The sequence below is a fragment of the Dicentrarchus labrax genome, unplaced genomic scaffold (genome assembly GCF_905237075.1).
Source record: "Dicentrarchus labrax unplaced genomic scaffold, dlabrax2021, whole genome shotgun sequence".
In the NCBI taxonomy this organism is placed as follows: domain Eukaryota; kingdom Metazoa; phylum Chordata; class Actinopteri; family Moronidae; genus Dicentrarchus; species Dicentrarchus labrax.
The window spans coordinates 12,579,181-12,602,342 of record NW_026136701.1 but is presented as its reverse complement, the minus strand read 5'-3'; the positions used below and the strand labels follow the sequence as shown (position 1 = coordinate 12,602,342).

At 42.3% G+C, this 23,162-nt stretch overlaps 1 protein-coding gene and 1 long non-coding RNA gene across 28 annotated transcripts in view; one reads left to right on the top strand and one right to left on the bottom strand.

Annotated features, from left to right (window-relative positions):
* Window positions 1-217: 217 nt before the first annotated feature.
* LOC127367243 (uncharacterized) lies at window positions 218-2,208 on the bottom strand. Its single transcript, XR_007885454.1, has 2 exons — window positions 1,024-2,208; window positions 218-496 (listed from the first exon to the last, which is right to left on the bottom strand). It is a non-coding gene; the product is annotated as an uncharacterized LOC127367243 (long non-coding RNA).
* The window catches only part of LOC127367077 (muscleblind-like protein 1), a 47,591-nt gene continuing 24,837 nt past the window's right edge, over window positions 409-23,162 (top strand). For 3 of the 27 annotated variants that reach the window (XM_051406744.1, XM_051406686.1, XM_051406708.1), the window contains exons 1-2: window positions 14,518-14,931; window positions 21,119-22,084. In XM_051406744.1, coding sequence (XP_051262704.1) covers window positions 21,911-22,084 — 174 coding nt within the window. In that variant the 5' untranslated portion in view covers window positions 14,518-14,931; window positions 21,119-21,910. Of the gene's footprint in view, window positions 533-7,827; window positions 8,073-8,710; window positions 8,870-9,336; window positions 9,502-13,380; window positions 13,962-14,206; window positions 14,472-14,514; window positions 14,932-18,715; window positions 20,704-21,118; window positions 22,085-23,162 lie in introns of those variants that run through there. The other 24 variants (XM_051406725.1, XM_051406701.1, XM_051406606.1 and 21 more) reach the window with 15 other exon arrangements.

Sequence of the window (23,162 nt, the reverse complement as noted above, 5' to 3'; positions counted from 1 at the left end):
TCTCGCGAGAGTAATGTCACTCCACTGACAGGTGCATTCCACAGGTTGATAACTGCTAACGTTAACGTTATATCACAGCGGTTACACTGACTCGCATTACATTTGATATTAATATTTCGACTGCATGATGTAAGTATTTAAAAACTTTTTAGCGGGAAAATAACTGGTTCAACATTTAAAAAAAAAAAAAAAAAAAGACTGACAAGAACGCACCGGAGGCAGAAAAAAATACTTTATTTTGTGACTGTGATGCACTATTTTGCCTCAGGTGCCAAAATAGAGTTAATGCTAGGCTATCCCTCAAGAGCTGGCACTTTCTTTATAACAGAAAACATAGTGTCAGATACAGTTGGACACCATTGCTAATTTTTTTTTATTTATTTTTTTTATCTCTGCTGTTTTCCAGTCCACCGCTCACTTTTAGCATCGTCCAACTTCCGTTGATGGACCAACGGCTGGAAGATCGAATATCTCCTCACTGTCATGACGACGCTCTCTGAATGAGAGAAAGACAAAAAATAACAACAAATAGGTGAGTCCACGGAACTCTTATGAACAATTAAAGACACTTACATTTAAGGATATTAAAGCAAACAGTCTATGGGAATAACTACATATTAGGCTATCAGAATAATAAACCAATAACCTATTTTAGAGTACAATAAAGCCACAAAAACTCAAATTACCTATCACATACGCACATTTTACAGTCTAATGTGTGTATTTCTGCGATTAAAAAACATTTAACTATTTCATCTACTTTCATTTTATGTTGTCATCTTTGTTTCACTTTGTTGGTAGCACTGGGTTTTTGGAATATACAATATATGTATAAAAAAATTGCAAAACATGTATTTAATATATAGGACTATGTGTTTAATTTTATTATATATATATATATATAATTAATTTTAAGCAATACAAGTATTTAAAAAAAGCAGTTTCTTCTATTTGTTCTTGCTTTTACTGGATTACTCAATACATAGTGCTAATACTAAAATACTATTAACAATTCAAGTCTACCTCTGCATTCTGCTGTCATGATGGGAACCGTTGCATTCTTTCGGAGATTAGCTCCAGCTGTCCTCCTCAGGCCCATGTTCTCCAGCTCCAGCTTTCTGATTTCCCACCGCATCGCGCTGATCACCTGGATAAGCTTCTTTTCGCTGTCCATGGTACTGACCACACACATTTCCACCCTGCCTGCATCTCTCTCAAAGGCATCCAACTCACCACACGACCCCATCTGACCTGTAAACATCCAGTCTATATCTGTATATAGCTGTAGACATGCACCATCTACTTGTATTTCATTCAAAGTTCATTTCAAAGCTCAACATTGGGCCAACAAAGAAATAGGCAGCCAATCAAGAGCGGCAATCTAGTCTGTCATCAGACCATTGATAGTCTGGTCACATGATGTGGAGAGTGTTATTTTCTTCTTAGTGATCTGATGCCTACCACTTTCCCTCCTCCTGTTAAATATTCATCTACTCTGTCAACGTAAAGCAACAATAGGTACTTGGGAGAGGCGTAGCCTTTGGTCTAACAGTCTGTGTCCTGGTGATAGGGTGAAGTGCTTCTCCTTTAAACTTCTCAATGTGGCTAGAATGTGTAAAGATGGACATAGAAGTTATCAACGTTTGTTTAACATCTTTTTGTTTTCTATCTAAACCTTCAGTTCCTTCTTTCTGAAGACCTGTAGGAGCCATGTATTGATTTGTATTGTGTTCCTCCGAGCCACAGGTGGCGTGTTGTGTTGTACTGTGTTGTAAAGGCCCAGGCCGGACCCAGGTAATTTAAGTTCCAGTCATTCATGTATCAGGTGTTGTTAATTTGCGAAGAGGAGCAAATAGTTTTTACCTGTGCTCTGGTTACGTTGCTGCGTTTTTATTTTATTGTTTTTGTGTTACTTATTGGAAGTGATCAACAGACTCTGGAGGGCGCATTCAAATAAACACAAATCTGAAAACGGCATACACAGTTAAGACAGAGTGAAAAATAAGTGTAATGAACTAAATGACTGCTGTGTCTACTATATAAATATTTAGTATATGACACTTTACAGTAAGAACACCTATGTATTATATGTGCAGCATTTAGAGGAGATAATATGGGTCAGAGAGTGTCTGTTTAGTGCTGCTCTGCTGCTCTCTAGTGTCTCAGCATCATGCTTAAAGAGTAACCTAACACCAAGCAGAAAAGCACTATTTCACTGACCTCTTCTGGTTGAAAATGTCACGTCCGTACGACCTCTGACTACAACTTACAGTGATGTCAACACTTTAGTGCCTTAGCTCCCCTTTAGATTGCCTCATAAATGTGTGTCATGGAAACTGGTAGAGCGCCTTCTGATGCAGTTTAACATATCACCAAGGGATGTTTCCGATTTTCAGTGTCAGTTTTCAACTTTGCTGCAGTAGATTTGTGTCTGTCTTACCAAAGCTTAGTGTACAGCTTACACTCAAAGGCCTTCTACAGCTGCTGAGGAGATGACTATGGGATTGTACTACCCGAAGACAGGCCAATAGCCTCTTTGTTGTGTATGGTACCTTAATTGCCACACATTATACATGATGCTACCCGTGCTTGCAGTACTCAGTACTCAGTCTTCATATTTGGCCATCTTCCTCTTGAAAGCTGGATGCTTCTTGAGAATAATTAGAGGACAAAGCTTGACCACCCATCATGATGTTTGTCCTCAGCCTAGCCATGGCTTGTGTAACAATGATACATTATAGAAGATTACTTACAGAATTGCATATGAGAAAATGCTGTGCATTGCCTTTTTCAGGTAACATCCTCTCTGATATTGGCAATAAGGTTGTTGTCATGTGAACTGCGGTTCTGGAACAGGAAGTGTATTCATAAGTCATGTGATATTGTGGTGGGTTAGCTCCGTGTGAAATAGCCACTTTATAAATTCCGCCTGACAGTTGTAGTGCATCTAACTGAGAAAATTGCATATCATGGGCAAATCACAATTTACTTCATCTTACAAACATACAATAAAACACACCTATATCTAATCTTGGGTTATATGTGAAGTCCTCATTGATTTGTCCTATCATTGCAGACAGACGTCCATGACACACATTTGAGAAGCCGAGCGTAGCATAAAGATGCCTCTTTGCTTGCGTGGTGTTTTTACATGATATTACATACTCTAAGTTCCACCCATTCCACAGTGTGGTGTGTAAGCTGTTTGTCTGCTGATTACAACCCTCTCAGCAACTGAGAGATAAACTCCACATGCTGCTGTAGAGACAGCTAACATGAGATTCTGACAGCTTACATGATAGAAATGCATTGTGATTGTCGAAATGAAGACGAAGATGTTTGTGTAAAGTGATGTTACATTAACTGTGATACATTACTGTGGCCGGGCACATACAAAGTCATCACTTTCAGCCGCAGTAACAACAACATTGTTTTTAAAAAAAAATACATTTAACATTTACTTTTGCCACCTATCATACTCAAAATGCCCAGCAGGTGGTGTGTGCTGTATTGTGAGTTTAACAAAATTAGGCCTAATGTACTCAGCTTCACTCCATGTGCAAGCACATGACATCCCCCAGCAGCAGGGTAAACCCAAAGGACAACAACAGTATAAAGTGGTGCATTTGAAAGCAGAGGTAATTGATTTTTTGCAAGTGATTACAGAAGCAGAATTTAATACACTGCTTTTGATTTCAGCTTTTTTCATCGCTGCTACTTGCTTTGCAAACATGACACCAGAAGCTCAGGACAAATGCAGCTCCCTTCAGAATCCCGCACTCATCATTTTAGCCAAGTTGCTGTTGACCTGGCGCCAACACCACAAAACAGGACAAGTAATTTAATTTGCCACTGCTGTCGACCTTGAAGCAGGGAATGTAGGCTACCAGAATCCCAATAGGGAGGCTTGAAGAAAACGTCCTAGGAGCTGAAAGAAGGGTCACGCTGTTGTGCCTGTAGCATCACACACTGTCTCCTCACCTCTAACAAGAATACTTTTGTCCTTCAGGTTTGCATAAGGAGATTGAAGAGATTTGTCTGTTCTTATTAGGGCACTACCTATGACAGATAATGTGATAATGTTAATCAATTATTTAACTTCACCATTGTAATTATAGTCACACGATCCTGTATATAACATTATAACCATATAATAATCACATTCTAATGATACAATCATAAAAGCATAAAGTTACAGTCAAGGTTAAGCGTTAACAGGCCGGTACTGTGCTCTACTGTTGCCCTTTTCATGGCATAAAATCTAAAAAATGACAAGTATGCAATGCTTATGCTTCCCCAAAAATGTTACCCTCCTCAAAGTTGAAAATACGGCAGTTGCTCTCAGGGATGTTAACTCCATCATGGCAGCATTATGCCAAAACACCAATACTGACCTAATCTCAGTCAATATGTACCGCCACGTAAGCTTTACATGTCACAAACAAGAATAAGATTATGACTCACTGTATATGTCACAATGAAGTGTCACCCCCCTATAAGATAGGCGCTAAATAAAACAAATAGCATAGGAGTGCAGGAGAAATTAGGTCACATCTGCTTTTATTATGTGATACATGCCAAGGATTTCTTATGGTGCTTCTATTAGTCATGTTTACATATCTGAGGAGAGATATGTCAAGACGTGATATTTTGATTCGTTGGCGTCTCTGTTGATAAGATCATGTACCTTAAAAACTGGCTGCGTTTTTCGAAGTCTTGCAGCAAGTTAAAAATGACACTGGTATTTCAGAATTGACTTGGTCATTGTGTGTCTGTGCAGCCATTTTGTCATTGTGACTTGTCACCACAATGACAATGATGATATGACATTACGAGGTTAGATAAATGTTCGAATCCCTGAAGTAAAATAAGTGCTCTGTTACTTTGTAACATGTTAGTAATGCCTTATGTGCAGACACATCCCCGATCCCATCTCTCATCACCCAGAGGGAACAAATGCTCCAATGTCCTCTTCCAGCCATGTGATGTGATGTGATCTGATCGTAATTGCTGCCATAACTTGTTGCCCTATCGAGGTGACACCTTAAATCACCCTGGTGAAAATATCCGGGGTCAGAATTCAATATTGGTCATAAAATCTAAATATAAGGCCCCAGAGACTAAGCTGTTTCACAGAGCTCTGCGGTAGCTGTCTGGCAAAAACACACATTGGGTAATAAGGCTTGAAAGTGGAGCCATTACTGCTTACAAGAGGGCTTCTGCTATTAAGATTATCAGTGTAATATTTGTGAAATGTTGTAATAACTAGGAAGAAGCTGTGTTAAAGGACTTTTTGGATCCCATGTTATGCGTCCTTGTCCTCCAGCATGCCAGTGTTTCAAATAGAGACCTGTAGGTTTTTTCAGCCACTCTGCACTGTCTTTAATGACATAGCTCATAGCCACAGTCCCATCTAACAGCCTTCATTATGACTCAGTAATCATAGGCTGCATTTGTTTTTCTTTTCCTCTCTACTCCCTCTATCTCTCTCTCTTTTTTTTTGTAAACCTATAGGCCTCTGTCTCTCTTCCCCCCTCAGTTTGTCCTCCTCTGAGCAAGACGAATCCAGCAGTGAGCATGAACCACTACTGGAGAAAGTGTTTGTTGACTTTTCGGCACAGACTGGTGCTCTGTAGGGGTGCAGTCTGTTATTTATGGCTCAGGCTTATGTGATTGGCTGAGGAGAGATATAATTATGTCTGGCACTCAGCTTAGCTAGTTTTAGAATTACAATAGGTATCATGTTGAGTTCACTGGTTGCTATGTTACTGAGTGGAGGGTCTTGCACTGTATAGAAAATGTTTTTGACATAGACCTATGTCTGGTGGTTGAACCCTTTTTCCGTACTTACCCTCACCCCAATGAGGCATAGTCACTTATAACTGCAGGCAATATAGTGGTTCATAATAAAAATAAATTAATTCCTGATATTGTTATATGAGACTAGACACTGTCTGGGAATTTTGGCCCTTTGTTACTTACATTGGAAGCAATTTGGCCTTCTTAAAGGCCAGCATTAGCAGGAGGAATGATAACAGCAGGCAAAAACTGTTTCAGTGTTCATGTAGGCACTAGAGTATTGCTTTCAAATCTCTCGCTATAGCATAAATGTTGTTTCTTGGAGTTGCATGACTTGCAGTGTACAGTGTGGTAATTTATCACATCTCAAAAAGTGTCTATAAATATCTTCATCGTCCATTTCATTTTCAGTATGCTATATGATTTAACTGGTATATGATCAGTACTGTGTATTTGATATTTGACTACATCACCTGTTCATTTTTAAATAAACAGCAGCGTAAGGAACCCAGATTGGAATATTTAGCAGAGAAGATGAATGACGATTTGTTGTTTATGATTAATTCACTTCTGTAACTTCTGGATGATTGGCTGTCATCTGAACGTACCGGCAAGACAGGTACAACTTAAATACCCTGATAAGACTGTAATTTAACATTTCATTGATGTCACTCGGTACTTAATAGCCTCTAGTTATGAAGCATGCTGGGGTGAAGACAGTCGCTGAGCTCATCATTCACATAAATGATGTTAGATGGTAGAAGGATTTCCAAGGAGCTGTGAAGCTTCCCAGTGAACTGCACTATATATGGATGTGTCAGATATGGAAGAAGCGGGATAAACAACTCTAGACAACCACCTTAATATTTGGTGGAGGGGTAAAACAATAACGGTTATTTAAAAATTATAATATGCATTTCTTGTGAGGGGAGATTAATTGAATTAATAGTTAATAGACAGAAGAGGCATTAATAATTCTTTTTATAAAAATTGTTACAAATGTATATTGCCCTAGTAGCCTTTTATCTCCTCATTATGCATGGTGGTCAGACAGGGACCTTGAATGGACTAACGGGATTATGTCAGTTTGAATCGTTATTCCACACACTAGCAGTAAGACGGCAGCCATGTATGAGGTGGGGAGGTGAAGATAAGACTTCATCTCCCCACCACAGTTAATCCCATTGTGCGTTCCATACCATGACTTATGCGATCACTGTCTTCATTAATACATGTGTAGTCATATCACAAGTAGAAAATACAAGGATGGGAAGGGAATAGAGGCTCAATGAGTAATCCTCATCTAATCCATTTATTTTAAATACAAATGCTGCCATGGTTAATAAATAGTGACGTGTCTGTCATTTTTATGAGTACCGCTGCCTTGCCCAGTCTCTTTTTACTTTTTAGTCTTTAAAGAAATGACACATATGACATACATACACATCATGTTGAATTTCATTTTGCTGCTTTAACCCGTGGAAGGAAGTTAATTAATTTTTTTAAACTTAAACACTAAAATAAAATACTGTGTGTCTTGTGTAAGTGAAACTTGAGTGCCTCTTTCTGTCACATGAAAATCAACCGGATCACAATGGAGAGAAAATGCACTTCTAGGCTGGCAGCATCTAGTTTGAGTGCGGACCAGGGTTATTAAAGATTACATGACACAGTGTCAGGGCCTGGCTCTGTGGATGGTATAAGAATAGCCCCTTTGATTAGTCTTCTTTTCACACCTAATTACTGGTATGATTTTATGGCAAGCTGTTGTGACAGTGGGCAATGTGCCTTAGTCATTTACAGGACCAAGCTGTCCATGTATCTACTGAAAGTGGGGTGAAGATAAGATGATGATAAAAGTCTGGAAATGTAATAGGGTGTGAGTCATTTCAATATATAAGAGCTTTTTTAAAATATTTACATAGTTCCCACTGTGTAAGGTTATGACTTTTAGACTTAGATAATAATTAAAATGGCAACTCCGTATGACAAATTTTGACTGTCACCTCTCTCACTCTCTCTCTCCAGCTCCTTAGTGTGGCTAGGAATGCAGTAGTGCCACTTGCAGACCGCAGTGTCCAGAGAGCCCTAAAAAGGGAAGGAGTCTCACTCTGATTCCTGGCAGCTAACGGAGCAGCAGAGGCTAAATTAGGCCTGGTTTCATTGACTTCCAATCCCCCGAGTCCCAGCAGTTCTGCAGCCCAGAGGAGGGGAGACCGTCTGGTGCTCAGGGCCTCTGATGCTTCCTCAGAGCTTCTCCAGACGCTGTCTGGGTAAGTTAAAGTGTCAGATTGAGAAATTATGTGTCTAGAAAGCTTGAGATGAAAGGTTACATCTCTTGATAATATTATGACAAAATGGAGAAGAAACATGAAACTATGATATTTGGCATTTTAACAGCGATAAATTATCACCAGATCAACTTTAGTGATCGTATAATTACTTTATACAGACAATACAATATTCCTGTACAGCAGTGGGTCCACATTACAGGCTACAGCCTTAACGTGGACAAGTAGAAGTAGAAGTATTGTTTTGTCTTGGGGAGTCTGAGAATACCCCTCAGATGTATACTCTGTGCACAAGAAGTTACCAAAATGATTTCTGCAATGTTATTGTTTTAGGGTCACTACATCATACTTTGCTCTACAAACCTCCTTATATCTAGTGTATTGGTATTAGTAGTTTCAAGTATGTGTGATGCAGAATTTTGAAACATGTGGCCTCATAATTTGAAAAACATGCTAATGTTAAGGCGCATTAACCGTCATGTGCACATAACATGCAACCTGCTCAGTGTGTTTTTTTTTCTGCTGATAGAATGCTTGTCTGCCTCCCACTCTCTTCTGCTCTTTCCCCTTTGCTGTGCTGTCCAGTGTGATTGACCATGTCTCTTTCTTTGTGCTGGCAGTCGGAGACAGGTGCTGAGTGCTGCTGAGTGTTGCTGTGTGTGTGGGCTCCAGGGGCCTGGTTCAACATTCCACTGATAGTTTGATAGACACAGTCTTTGGGGGAGGAAGAGGAGGAGGCCAAATGCCCACACCAACCTTGCAGAAGAAGAACTGAGGGGGTAAGTGAAATCCTGTGATGATATGCCTGCCATGGGAGGATTGTGATAACATACTGCGAGTCACCTTTCTTTTTTAAGTCCCTCAACAGCAGCCTTTACAATACCCCACTTCCTGATTTAAAAACGCAGTTTCACTGCTTATCTCTCAGGCGGCAAACTGGTCTAATGTCACAGGCACTTCCTCTTTTCACACACTCACAGGCTGCAAGCAAGTGCACATGTCTGCGTGCGCATATACATTAGACACAAAGAGTGTACACACCGTTGTGAAAATGGAGGGAAAGAGGAAGTTATAAAAAGGGGATGCAGAGAGAGGCGGGGAAAATAACAAGGTGACCATATTTGGCGTCAGTTGATAATGCAAGCAGAAGATGCAAATTAGATAAGGAGTGGTTGTCATGGAGACTTGATGTTGCGCAGCGATGGTTCGCTGTAAACCTAACCACATTTGTGGTATGGCCGTTGCCAAGCAGAAGGTGCTATTATGAGAGCGAGAGAGATGAGACTGAGAAAAGTAGAGGAAGAGAGAAATGAAGATGTTAGTTCATCCCATAATGCATTGCGCCGGCGTGACCTGGGTTGAAGTGACTTCGTCTGTCCCAGTGGCACGTCAGCGATAGACAGACAAACAGGTAAGCTCACTTGCTGTAGCATCACTATTGGTAGAATTAATGTCTTGACTTTAAATGACTTTTGATATTAATCAGTGTTTTCTATTAATTTGTTAAATAAGATTTAATTATTGTGTAAAAAAAAGTTTCTTTGATACTTAGCTTGCTGTAGGAAATCCAACATTTGCAGTATTTTTTCTCTTTATGAAACCTTTTGTCATGTCTCTGTGTACTGTGAAATGTTTGTAAAAAGTTGCTATGTAGGGAGAGTTTCTTAATATTTTCAACAGTGTATCTGCTGGCTACAGTTAGACAGAAAAATAGCTGAAAGCTCAAGTGAATGGCCTCTTTGCAAAGGGTGTTTCCATTCGTTTTTATTTTATCTCCAAGATAAGCTTCAAGCTGGAATGGTGCATACACATACGCACACACACAGGCGCGCGCACACACACACACACACAATGGTGTCAGATGGGGACAAGACAGTGTGCTATTTCCTCTCTCTATATTTCAAACCCGACAGCTTGAATTGCACCTGCTTCCCCTCACTGCGTCAAAGTGGAAAGAAGTTAAGAGAAAACCACAAAATATGCAGCAGGGAAACATGACTGCAAATTCACACCAGAATAAAAGCTGTCAGCATACACACATTTACAACTTGTCCCACTTTCATGTACATTTTTAGTAATGCGTAGAATATTTACAACATCTTTGTTTAGAGGAGTACCCAACTTATTCTAAAGTAAATCCTCACAAAGGAATTGTTTTGAGTGTAGAAATGACCTCAAGGCAATATTTTTGCTTTCTCATTCTGCAGCCACTAAAATAAGGGATAGCAAAACGGCTGACGTTGAACGCAGCTCCCTGCTGGCTTTTCTGCAAGACTGTGTACTGTTGCAGTTGTTGCTGTGATGGTCTGTAATGGGAGTGTAATGTGTATTTGCGGCCTTAGTGATAGATGAGCCGTCAGAGTTTGGCATACAAAAGCTCTGGGACATTTCCTCAGTGGAGTGAGAGTTGACATCAGCCAGCCAGTGTCATTTACAGAGGGCTGGGAAATAGCAGAGCGCTGAGATGATAGGGAAGCTTAAGGTGGAAAGTTGTGTTCATCAGGAAGGGGGGAGAGAAAATAAGGGTGGACAAAGGTGAGGGGTTAGGATTTGGTGGTTTGCGGCACAGAGGTCAGCCATGTTGGGCTGTGTTGGCTTGGGGTTAATGTGATTGATTATTGAAGATTAGAGTGTGAGGGAGTTTCTAGAATATTCAGCAATTCCTTATAAAACTACATTTTTACTCTGCTCTTTAACAATTTCCCGTTTTTTATTTGTAAAAAGACTTCACTATGCTCCCTCTGGAGCCACAGACGACATTACACGATTGTTTTCATGGGCTGAGTAGAACTCCCCATTACTAGCTCACTGATCTTGATGTATAAAATTGGTGGGATTCCCCTTTAACTGCACCACATACACACACACACCTCTTCCTGTTTTCAGATGGTTAACATTAGTATGTGTGTGAACAGTTTGCTCAACCCCAGTATGTTGATTCCTGTTGCTCTTTGCTCATACTTAAACAGCTCTAAAGCCTCATTGATCTCCTCGATAGAACAACGGTCACACCATCCTCTTATCTGTGAGATACGAGGCATGTGGAGAAGAAAGTTAAACTATTTGGCTGAAGTGACTTTAGTGAAAGAAATATAACCTAGAAATGAGAAACAGGTTCCTGTTGTACATTCGATCAGATTATATGCAGAATAAAACCTTTGTTGTAGAACTGAATGAGCAAACCATCTGGTAACTGCAAAGCTCAGCTCTACCTCTAATTGGTCTAGAGGAATAGGGATCTGTGGGTTGTGACACATAGACAAGTGGTTGTGGTTGTTTAGGGGCAAATTTAGGGGAATTAAGATGTAGTCATGAGTGACAGAAAGTAATGAAAAGACTCATACGAAGAATGATAATGAATAGGAATAGCAGGGGCAGAAGAGTAAAAGAAAGACGCAGAGAGAGAAAGGAGCAGAAGCACTGGCATGCACTCAGCTGCAGCAGAAGAGGGGAAATTCCACGTCAGTGTCTGAGTTTTGCAGAGAGACCAGATCTTTGGAGGCGTTGCTAATGTGTCTCCTATTGAGCCAGGGTAACATCAATCACCATGTTTCTTCATTATGGGTCAAGAAAAACTCCAAATGGATAGTTAGAGTGACCTGCTGGTTCCATTGATCAGCAGTCAAACAGATTGCTCGTCTAATCTAAAAGACATACTGTGTGTGTTCTAGCAGGGCTGTTTCCATGGTTCGAAAATAGATCTCCTTCCATCACTAATGAATGATAGTTGGAAATTGATCAAGACTTGCACTCTGCTGTTATCAACTCGGTCAACTCAGAAAAAAAGGGCTGTGATATATCTACCTTTTGTCTGAAGTGTGAAACATGCGCTTTGTTCTCTCTGAGCACGTTGGCACATTGCACCAGAATACTGGCTAGGTAAAGGGTTAGCGCCGCAGCTAGGGCTCTACCACAGATTGTCACTCTGGGTTTAAGGGCCTGCTGTGTAAATTAGAGATGACTTATCACCAGCTTTGTATCAAACAGAGCTGTGCAGTAGTAGAAACCAGTCCAGAGAGCAGAGGAAGGGGTGAAACGAAAAGACAGGTGTGACAGTTTTACATAGGAAAGGCAGAGGGACAGTATTATAAATGTATATGTAAATACACTAGAGAAAGACAGGATTCTTACATCTCCCTGCGAATATATTGGTGCAGGTATGCAGTCAAACCGGATTCAGCTGCAGTGTATGGAATTAGCTTTCTCTGTACGTGAACTCACATTTCAAAGCCATTTTCAACATTCCCAATAGGCCGTATTATGAATGCACTTTCTCCACAATCAAATGAAGTGCGTCACAGACAATATGCAGGATCAGTCAGAAAACTTGGCGTCAGCACACGGCTCAAAATCTGAAAAGATTCCTGCAGATGCCAAGGCCACTATCTCCATGGCTACCGGATATTGCAGCATCAGGTCCAAATCAAATTCTTGGAGGCTTCCTTTAGCCTCTCTGGCTTTCCCCTGGATGCAAGGGTTGTGGCGGCAGAAGCCTTGAATCAACAACAATACGGGAGAGTTGGCAGCAGCAGTTGCCTCAGCGTTGTCTCAGTTAGCTTTCTTTATTATATGCTGCTGACCTGCAACCAAACTGCGTTGGTCGGCATCTTTTCATTTCCAGAGTATTTACACGCTCCGTGTTACTCTTAATGTTTAACCGCTTACTAGCGTAGTCCAGTTTGATTAAGTGCAGTTCAGTGTGTCCTGCTTTTATAGTGTGGGCAAGAGCTGTGAGTGTGAGGCTGAGCTGAGGTGTCTGGGGTTTGCATGCCACAGCAGAAAGGTAGTACGAAAGAGAGAGAAGGAGATCCAGACAGCAGCCAGACCTAATCTGTCGCAAACTCCCTGTACATTTCTTTCCGTAATTCTTTCCTCCACACCCGTTAATCCATTCATTCTTTCCAACTGCTTTTTTTGTCATTATTCATCCTTACCTCATTAAATCCCTTGTCCCTTATGTCTTACTCTCTCCTCTCTGGTTATATTTAATATGTCTATCGCAGCTTTTACTTCTAATGCCCTTCATCACTCTGCATGACCTTTCCTCACTTCTATGTTTATCATGTTACTAATTTCCATTCTTTTCTCCTTTTTTATCTTTTTGCTGTGTTTTCCCAATGTTTCTTTCCTCCCTCCCTCTTCCCTCTCTCTTTCCTTAGCTTCTCTGGATAGGGCAGTGTTGCTGTAACTGAACCACCACTTCCTGGTGTTGTTTTAGGGGGGGGCGTGGCCATCCTTCAGTGAGGAAGAGAGGGAGGGTGAGGGGACTGCAGGATCTGTATGCCCAGTGCAGTCAGGGCTCCCTCCTCTTCTTCTTCCTCCTCCTCCTCCTCCTCCTCCTCCTCCACAGCTGTTGCTACTGCCACCCAGCGAGCGCCACTTTCTCCGGGCAGCAGACAGACGATCCTGAGGCTGGGGGAGTCAGTAGAGACACAGCCCAGCCCGTCTCAGCACAGCTCAGCACAGCCCAGCTCAGCCACTTCAAGAGGCAGGGGAGGGGAGACACTAGCGCACACAGCAAACGCTGCAACGCACACACACACAATCACACAGACAAACACTCCTCCTCTCTCTCTTGCTCTCTCTCTCTCTCTCTCTCTCTCTCTCTCTCTCTCTCTCTCACTCCGGTGCTCAGCTCCGCACAGCTCCTCCACTCATTCGCTGCTGATTCACTCGCTCACTCGCTTGCCTCTCTTCTGCCAGTCGCTCTGCCTTGCTGCGCTCTGCCTGCCTGCCTGAGAATGGTCCAGCCGGTGCCTGGGGGTCTGCTGTCGCGGCCTGTCTGAACACACGCATAAACACAGAGTCAATCGACAGGCGGAAGCACGCACACACACAAACACACACACAAACCGGAGAGCAATGTGAGAGGTAAGAGCTTGGTTAATAGCCCTCCTCCTTGTCTCATTGGTTTATCTAGATCTTTCCTCCTGTGTGCTGCAGTCTTTACTTTCCAAAGTAAGTGCCTGAGCATTAGAGCATAGGTAGAGATATGGGGATTGTTTGCCTTAGTGTCTGCTGTCTGTGTGTGTGTTTGTGTGTGTGTGTGTGTGTGTGGTCCACAGGGTTAACATCTATTTGTTACGGCTTGTTTTATAGATATAGGCACACACACACACACACACACACACACAAAAAGACACATTCTTGGCTCAAAGCAGACAGTCACACAATAGCTACTTCCTGAGGGTAGCGCTAGTTAGCAAGAAAATTTGCTGGTGTGTGTGCGCGCATGTGTGTGTGTGTTTGGAGGGCCGTGGTTGTTCCAGGAAGCAGTGGAGAGGATCAATAGATCGCCCACTCAGCTTTCATTCCCTCCGTCTGACTCAACATTGGACATGTTGGGAGTTATCCTGCAGGGCTTGGTTAACAAGGAGAATGGTAAAATTTGATTCTCTTTTACCTCTTCCCTCCCTTGCTGCGTCAGCCTAAAGGGGGAAGCATGGTTATGCATGTGTGTATGTGTTTCTACGCGTGTGTGTGCTGTGTAAGGCAAACTCCCGCCCCACCGCATGTAAATTACGTGACATGTGAAGCTGCTGCTACCTTATATGGTGAGCACAGTATTTCAGTACAGTTGGATCTTGCCAAGCATTCCGGGTCGCGGGAGGAGAGAGTGTGTGAGAGGGTGACTCTGTCTGTGGGAGTGTGTGCGTTTGTGTGTGTGTGTGTGTGTGTGTGTGTGTGTGTGGACTAAGTGAGTGTTTTCATGCGTCTGACAGAGGGGGAGTAACTGAGAGAGAGGAAGAAAGTTGAAGAGAAGGAAAGAGGGGCAAGAACGAGACAGGGAGACCTAGTAAATGGAGGGATTTAACTTGTCGATGTTTAAGCTGGAGTGAAAGTAAGTACTTTTGCACTTTATCAAGGCTTTGGGAGATAGCGCGAGATTGTCCTGTAATGTTTTTACTTACTTTCAGGAGTTAAGGTTGTGAACTGAAAGTATTTTCTTACGTGCGATCATATCTGGCTATTTGTCCGATTCAAATACAATAATTTAAATTTTAAAACAAAGTTTTACGCAGGCGTTAATTCCATTCAAAAACGGAATAACAGCAGGATATGATTCTAGTGAAATACATATGGTATGTGAAAGCCAGAGGATCTTCAGAACTCTTGCCTTCCTTCCCTCGTCTCCCCTCTTTGTCCCTCTCCTCACCACCTCTGCCCACCCTCGCCTCTCTGGGTTTCCTCTTAGTGGTGTGTCCGTGGTTGGGGCGATGATGAGGAATGTTGTTGTTGTGACTTAGAGGGATTCAGGGTGGCTCAGACAGTAGCACACACACACACAAGTATGTACACACATGCAAGCATGCGCAGCACAACCAGATGTGTGGCAGATTGCATTGTTGAGACTTTGTAAAATCCCCATGGCAGCTCTGCTGCAGGTAGACTGTCAATTTCTATTCAGCAAAAGACTGAGGAATGTGGTGATGTTGTCAGTGTTATATATATTGTGGCTAATAATGTAAAAAATAATGTTGTTCTGTCTGTGTATTGTTGTATATATGTGTGAACTCAGGTGTAAATTGCTCTGCATTAATGTGTGTTGCCTATGATCTGCCCTACAGACAGGATTATGTGCATGGCTAAATCTGTGCTGACAGGTTAAGCCTTTATTACAGGAGGGCTTCTCTGTATGTTCCTACTGTGTTATGACCACATTTCAACCCTTCTGAGCATCAGTTTGACACAGCTTTGGCTGAGTAAGACACCTTCTTCTTAACAAAATTCCAAGCTAAGCGAAAATGAATTGACTTCAACCACTGTCAGAGACACTATTGAGTCTTTAAAGCCCCCAAATATCAACCTACTTCTATTCTTTCCAAGTAGCCAGTAATAATTGTTTATCATATATTGCAGTATAGAGGAAACAAAGCCATTGTCTACCTATATCTGAGCTACACCACAGTGCTAATAAGCAGGGCGAGAAGCATGTCATAGCTGCTGTTCGTGCAGTAAGTAATAAGTGTCTTGTTATTTCTTTGTTGTTCTGTCCAGAGGTACACGTGTCAACATGAGCCTGTCCTTGTTTTTCTTCACCCCAGTTGCATCAGCTCCCGCTTACAGCCTTGTCATCTTAAACGTCTCTCCCATCTCTGAAGCAGAGACAGATGGCTATAACATTTAATAACATACTGCTGCCCCAATGGTCTCGTTCTCTCACTCACAGCCTCTTTTCTAGCTACCTCACTACCCAGCCTTTGTTTCTGTCATTGCGACTGCGCTAGGTCCGTTTGCCTCAGTATATCAGTACAGGCCTTTAACACAAAGCCCATCCTCCATGAAAATGATTGACTAAACTGGTCACTGGCGAAGTATGTTTGCATGTAATATACTGGTAAAGAAACTAAATATGCAGTGTATGCCTTGTCGTTTTTGCATACTTGATGCTTTTCTGTCCTAGGGATAACACAATAGGTTAAGAGGTACCTGTAAATATACAGATGGGTGCAAATAAAAGCCAAAACGACATCAATGCAACATGACATAGATTTTACATGTCTCTGACCAAAGATATTCTGGTGACTGCTAATGTCAATGTTTTTTCTTATCAAACCATTCAGCCTTTGCAACTCTAGACCAAAATCATAAATCACAATTTGCAATTTGTGCTGGGTTTCTCCTCTCATTTCAGGTTTTTCTTTTATTTGTCACCTGTCTGTATGCGTGGAAATCTGCCTGACTATGTCTCAGCACAGACAACATAAATGTGAGCCGATGAGCCACTCATTAAACCATAAGGCCAACCATTATTTCCACTGTTTGTTGACTTCACCACATCCTTACACACACATACACATACAAAGATCCAGTGTTGCACACAGTCCGATATTCACCACAGCTTAAGAATACTCTGTGCCAGGACACAGAGGTTTGTGTTTTTGTATAGGTTTGCATTTGTGTGTCTTGTAAGTGTGTTTGTGTGTGTGTGTGTGTGTGTGTGTGTGTGTGTGTGTGTGTGTGTGTGTGTGTGTGTTTGTGTGTGTGTGTGTGTGTGCATTGCTCTGTCCATGTATGCTAAACAAGAGATCTAATTGTCTCCAGAGGTTTGCTCTCAGGGGAATCAATAGGCATTGTTGGTAATGCGTTCCTAGTTTAAGAGTCACTTTCAGAACTACGTTATTTAATCTGATAAATAGGCTAGTTAAACAAATATTTTATATAGGACATCATGACTTCATGTGAGCTCTTTTTATCTATAACCTCTATTCATAGTAAACCAAACATAAACATAAAGTATAAATAAATGTAGTTTATTTTTAATGCAACATTCTGTTGCTCTATCCCTTAAACTCATTTTATGTAGACCTTCCTGGATGCAATCTCTCCACCAACAGGAAATGTCCCATGATAAAAAAAAACCCAGTTTACTCAGGGATGTATGTGGTATAGAAGAGCTGTGGTGGATAGAGTAGCAGCCCTCAGCCCCTCAGTATGTGCGTGTCAGTACGAAAAAGATCAAGAGACATCAAGGAGAACATGCTCACGTGTCCATATATGCGCAAGTGTGTATGTTAAAAGGTCAGTGAGGGCAATATTGACATGCTATATTCTGAGCACATGGAGCAGTAGCAGCAGCGAGGCCTGGGGTGTAGCATTTCTTCTAGCGTCCTCCACTCTGATGACCTGCCTCAGGTCACCTGACTTCACCTCTGTCAATATGCTGAAACCACTCCTTTTACTGAACAGCAGCAAACCAAAAGAGACGAACGCCTCTTACTCTGCGGTCAAAGCTGAAAATAGGAGCTCAGGCTACAAGCTACAGTTTGTTAGTTAGTTTTCCACAGCAGATGTTATAACTAGTATTATATTTGTTTCTCATGCTGTACAAGTTAACCCAAAAAAAATTGTCTTATGCAATTATGCAGAATAGAGACTCCAGTAACTTATGACCTATGGTGTCAAGGTGTGCTAAATGACTAATAATGTGCAACTCAAATCATTTTTCAGGAAGTCAAACCATAACTATGAACCACACCCTCTTTCTTGTTCTCCAGCTGTTAGTCACAGTGACAACTTCAAGACCAGCCCAGTTTAGCAACAATGTTGCTTTGATTGCTCTAACTTTTCAATCAGTTAAGACATGCTTTAATAGCAAAACACCTCTCTGTGTTAGAATGACATGTCTGAGCGCCATCCATCACAGTCCACCTTGCAAATCACTGGCAGGTTTTATGCATAGTTTGCGCTTTTTAGCAGAGGTGTTTCAGCAGTGTCTTCAACTCGTTTAAAACAGATTTGTTTTGTGACTCATAAAAGAGATAAGAGAAAGTAAAAGACGGCCAGGCTCGGTTTTCATGTCAGAAACTGTTTGTGCCGTTGAGGCATATGCTGGTGTCACATGACCATGAGCTGATGGGGATGTGCTGATATTGAGACACGCTTCCTTTTCTTGCAGCCACGTAATGTTTCTACCACGTGTCCTAAAGGGTATTAGAAAGCACACAGCCTCTCTCACTCGCGCTCTCGCCATATTCCTTTCCTCTAGTGTGGTTGACCTTGCACCAGCTTGCAAGACCTTGGAGTCTGAGGGAGTGCTGCTAAGGATCCTGGAAGAGAATGCAGGCCAGACAGTCACATTGAGGGTACAAACGCAGCAGCGTGGATGGAGTTGGGGAGGGTGGAATGATCAAGAGGACCGCTGGTTAAAACAGTATCAATTCTGTGGTTAGACCAGAGAAGTAGATCATATTAAACAGTCGTGAAAATGGATGCCTTGGAGACAAAGAGCACAGACAGTTAAAGTGAAATTAGATAGAGGGAGTGGCGTACTGACAAGAAAGACCATAGAGATGAAGAAATCAATAGGGGAAGGATGGCCATGTCCAGACATGATGGATCATAATGAGCGCTTATTATCACTCTGGCACTGTCTTACACCATACTACATCGTCTCTCTCTCACAGATATGCGCTCATCTGATTCTAATAGAAACCATAGAAACAGATTAGGCAGCCAGACAGAACACAGGGGGCGTCAGCTTTTCATGCATCAAGTCATCACACTCTCTCATTTGATTGAAGACAGCCCCTGGCGCCTTCAATTTAAAAAAAAATCATAATAGATGTCTCTTTTCCACCTCATTAGTTCATGTCCAGCTGTGGCTTGAGTTCAGTGTGATGAGTTCAGAGATGATCCTTGTTCACCTGAATTCAACTTATTACAAAGGGTATTTCGGTAGTAAAAGTGTGTTGCCATCAGATTGAGCTGACATCAACATTATGTGATGTTAAAAACGCAGGTCCTAAGGATACAGGGTTACACAGAAAGATTAGACTTGGCTGACTTGACATTTTAAAATGCTTTGGAATAATGTAAACAAACCAGCATGGCGTATGTTGGACAAGTTTTAGTCCAAAACATTTAATCCAGTTGCTCTTTAGTCAGAATGTTTCTTAGCATGAAAATACCATAAAACTGACAAGGAAACATTACTGCTTCTCTTAAAAAAATAGCAGAATTAATAAAATGTTATTATCTGTCATTTGGAAAATATTGTGCAGCGAGGTAATATATCTTTTTTATTCTCAGATCTAGAGTGCATGATATGGAGAAGATCATTTGCTGTGTTTGTGTGCGTGCCTGTGTACTGTGGGGGTAGGGCAAGCTGGGTTATGATTATGCTTGCACTTCAAAGGTCATTTGCAGCAGTAATGCTACTTTTGCTATCGTAGGGGTCATCCAAGGTGAAACCAAGCAGTTTCCTCATTCACTCTCTCTTTCTTTGTAACATATATCCATGTTGCTGGGTCATCATGACCAGTTCTGTGCTGCTGCAGGGCTCTGATATAGCTTGTTTCAGTGTTGCAGTGCCGTAAAGTTAGCAGCGGTTCGTAGCACTGCTGAAGGTGCACATGCTGTTCTGGCAAAAGCGATTTCTCTACATTGGGTGTGGTGAGTTACCCTGCCTGTGCGATAAGAGCAGAACGGGCCCCCCGGGAGCCCAGTCATTCAAATTCCCTGAGCAAACCCTGTACAATGGATTCACCAAAAATAGAAACAACTGGCAACATCAACAAATTCTGATAAAAAAAAAAAAAAAACAACACTTTGTAACCCATGATCTCTTCTGCATGTGATAAATGGGGAATTTGGTTTATGAGTGAAATAATAAACATGATGTTATCGCGAGTTCACATCTGTGTGAGATCACCACAGTATTTCTGTGATCATGATAATGGTGCTTTTTATTTAGAAATACTTGAGCTCATGGAGAATATTATCTAGGATCTTTTATGTATGAGAGAAATCATCTGTTCGTGAGAAGTCAGGTAGTCATAGAAATAGTGAGCAGAGTGATTAGTTTAGCCTGTCTCTCTCTCTCTCTCTCTCTCTCTCTCTCTCTCTCTCTCTCCCTTTCTCTCTCTCTCACCAGCAGGCAGGTCAGCCTCCTCTTTGCTCCTCCCCCTGCTCTCACCTGGCGCTCAGCCCAGAATGTTGCTGCAACTCTGCTAGCTCTCATTGGTCCCCGCTCTCACACCGCTTCGCAAGAAGGGAAATGACTAACCTCTTCTCCCTCATGCCCTGCCTCGACTTCCCCTCTGCTTTCACTCTCTTCCTTTCCTTCACCTCTAAACACAATTTGCTATGGCCGGCTTTGCTGTACTCGACAGTAAGTGATACAGGATTTGATCAGATTTTCCTGCCTTGAGCAGAAGAGGTGGAAAGTTGTGAATGCCTGCTTTGTGCATTTATGTGTATGTGTTTTTGTGTGTGGCGTGGCGTGGCGTGGCTTGAAGAGCGTCTATGCGCACCATGTGTGTTTAGAGCGCAGGGCGGGTGAAAGTTTTATTTGTTTTAGCTGACACCCCTGCATTTCTGACATTTTTACATATTCTTCATTCCCACAGCTGCATAGCTTAGCAGAATACTGCAGGTCAGAACCTCCTGTGAAAGAGAAATGAAAAAGAAAATAAACCTGGAAGTTTTCTTTGGATGTGTATCATCACTAATCTTTCTTTCTGTCTTTCCCTCCTTTCTATCTCTCTCTCTCTCTCTCTCTCTCTCTCTCTCTCTCTCTCCCCCAGAGGAAGTGCCTTCCCTGATGTCTGCTGCAGCTTTGACCTGCTTCTACAGCTGAAGCTCCACCCTGCCCCCCCGCCTCGCTCGCTTGCTGCCACAGTAACACGAGTACAAGACAGTGACCACACCCTCCTCGCAGCCTACGCTCTGACCTGCTCGTCCACCCACCACCATCACCATCCACTCCTCGCAGCCGGGCTCAGCCTCAAGCTCTCTTTTACCAGACGGCCACCGCTGCCAACTGCTCTCCACCAGCTGACCAGCCTTACCACAGCAGCCCAACAAACCATCAGGCCCACGCAGCATCTCACCCACCTTGCCTTTAACCTTCGCCTTCAACCCTCTAAGCCTCCACTTGGTCCTCAGTGTCCTTAACCTTCCTGTAGCAGGCTACACCCAGACTATCACCTTTGTTGCCTGCTTCACTGCACTTGGCTTTTGAATGTTGTAGATGAGACCATTCAGCAAGCAGCAGTAAGGGAGCCAAGAGTGACAGCTTAATTTTTAGTCTAAGTCGCCTCCTGGATATAAACTCTGTGGTTGATTGATCAGGATAATTGTCTAATAACATTCACAGCGAAACATCATCCTGCAACATTTCACTTTGGAAAAGGAGCCCTCTCAATCAATAGGAACTTTGATTTTCATTTCAACGTTTTAAAGTATCATAGACTCTAACAACAAATAAGCCAAAAAAAAAAAAAGACCTTAAAGTTGTGGAATAAAACACTAGAGGTACTTTACTCGTGCTTGAACAGATTTCAGCTCGGAATACCTTTTTTTGCCAGCGTGTTGCCATGGCGATGAACATGGCACACATCCGCGACACAAAGTGGCTGACACTTGAGGTATGCAGGGAGTTTCAGAGGGGCACTTGCTCACGCTCTGACCAGGAGTGCAAGTTCGCTCATCCGGCCAAGAGCTGTCAGGTGGACAACGGACGGGTCATCGCTTGCTTCGACTCACTCAAGGTAAGAAAGGAGAGATGGTGAACAGGAAGTCTGGAGGTCAGATCTCAGGCAGACAGATAGGAGACTTGGCACATTCAGTCTGACAGGCAGTTTGAGGGAATAATATGTAGTTACTAAGTGGAAATAGCTGTCTACAGTCTACATCATGCTAGAGCTCACCATCTGGTCATAACATGTGCTCTCTCCCTGGTTCCACCCATTTCTGGTCAGGTGACTGCAACATGTGATCAAGGGCATAGAGAGGAGGGGTGTTGCAGCTTTTTAGATACAGGAAGCAGAAGTCAGGCATTTGTAACACTGCTCTGTGGAATCTTCTAGGACAGGCAGTGTTTTAGCTGGTGTTTACTGCCCTTACGTCGAACAGGAGTCATTCAGGAGTCGGTCTCATTTCCGACTGTTTGCGCTGTACATAAACATTGTTGAATGAATTTACTACGTCAGCACAGTCCCTCTGGAATTGATAAACATTATCGTGTGCCAGCTTTTGAATGGGAAAACACAGATGAATAGGCTGTCACATGTACAGACTCATATGGATGCCCTGAGCACAACACGTTTCAACAGCTTGAGAGGAACGAGGCGATAGTGTCATCATGTAGATCCCACTCGGTCAAACCACTTCCTGTGCAGAGGCCTAGGGGCAGTTAGAGGGGGCTCTATTTGCGTGTGTGTTTTAGAGTGAAGTCGGGGGCAGATTTGGGGCATGCTATGCAGTCATTTTCCATTTTTAGGCAGCAAAAGAAAAACAAACACCTCTCTTTCTTTCTCTCACTCATTCTCTCTCTTTATTTCACAATCTTTTTATTGGAGCACAAGATCTCTAGAGATGGGTGGACCTCAACCCAAAGTTTCCAGCATCGACACGTTTGGCTATGTGTGTCTTTTACTTCTGTTTGTATAATGCCCTTGCAGACATTAGTGACTCGTGGTCATTGGCAGTGTGTGAGCGGGGCAGGGTTAGGATGAGGACAGCGTGTGTGAGTCGACTCACAGAACAGTGTTTATAGCCAGATGTGGACAGAGGAACATTGTCAAGCCCAAGCTGAACTCTTCCCAAGTTTCCTCACAAATGTCTGTG